Genomic DNA, 1,151 nt, shown 5'->3' with positions numbered 1-1,151 from the left:
ACGGAGACATAGTCCATGAAATTATGATAGCCACTGGCCAAGACAAGGAAAAGAAATGAATGAACGATGATGCTACATCTTATCACCTCCAATTTAGAGATACAAAAAATACTCAAGAAATGATATATGTATATAATTTTCATAATTTCTTGATTTTACTAAATTATTATCTCATATTTTTAAGAGATTGAGAAATGTCTATGCGTTCACATTGTCAATTTTCTTCCATGTAGGCTATTGATTCTAGGTGTTGGATTTTCCCCTCTTCTTTTGGAGTATATCTTCACAAATATAAATCAAAACAGTTACACTTGGGAACTTTCTCCTCATATGTACTTCCTGGCCCCTGGACAACAACCACATGATCCCCTCACTCGCTTATTGATCATCAACAGAACAGGTAATAATGTGGTAAATACTCCTTTCCAAATATACGTACTGTTCAAATAATAAGGAGTTCTGGTAGCATAATGGCTAAGGCACTTGACTGCTAGCCAGAAAGCTGGTGGTTCAAACTTACCAGCCACTCCTCGGAAGGAAGGTTAGGCAATCTACTTCTGTAGCGATACTGCCTTGGAAACCCAAGGAGGGGTCGCTATGAGTTGGATCCAACTCGGCGGCAGTGTGTTGTGTTGCGCTGGCTATTTTTTAAAGTAATTAGCCATTGAGTTAGAGCCGACTCATAGCGACCCCTTCTTGGATTTCCAAGGCAGTATCACTACAGAAGTAGATTGCCCAACTTTCCTTCCGAGGAGTGGCTAGTGGGTTTGAACCACCAGCCTTCTAAGAAAGAAAAAAAAATGAGCTTTTGATTTCTTCAGCATGAATTTTGATGATAACACAAATTCAAAAAGGAATTATGAAAATATTTGTCAAAGGAGAAGTAAATGATCTGGTGGCAACTTACAAAATGATAGCATTTGTGGCAAGAAACATTTTTAACAACTTTATTGAAATATGATTTTCATGTCATAAAATTGATGCATTTAAAGTGCACACACAATCCAGTGGTTTCTCGTGTACTCATATGATCTATTAAGAAGAATGCTGTGCTTGTGGTCAATCCTGGAGAATACTGCATGCACACTCAAAAAGAATGTATAATCTGTAGTTGGATGGAGAGTTCTATAATGTTTGTTAGGTATCATCCG

At 37.4% G+C, this 1,151-nt stretch overlaps 1 protein-coding gene across 1 annotated transcript in view; it reads left to right on the top strand.

Annotated features, from left to right (window-relative positions):
- The window catches only part of LOC103214090 (ABC-type organic anion transporter ABCA8-like), a 59,436-nt gene that overhangs the window by 31,649 nt on the left and 26,636 nt on the right, over positions 1–1,151 (top strand). Inside the window, exon 17 of the mRNA XM_007959892.1 lies at positions 234–400. Coding sequence (XP_007958083.1) covers positions 234–400 — 167 coding nt within the window. The remainder of the gene's footprint in view (positions 1–233; positions 401–1,151) is intronic.

This window comes from Orycteropus afer, unplaced genomic scaffold (genome assembly GCF_000298275.1).
Source record: "Orycteropus afer afer isolate SDZICR_OR568_19922 unplaced genomic scaffold, OryAfe1.0 scaffold00018, whole genome shotgun sequence".
NCBI lineage: Eukaryota > Metazoa > Chordata > Mammalia > Tubulidentata > Orycteropodidae > Orycteropus > Orycteropus afer.
Note: the sequence above shows the minus strand (reverse complement) of the source record. Positions and strands in the feature narration are given on the sequence as shown.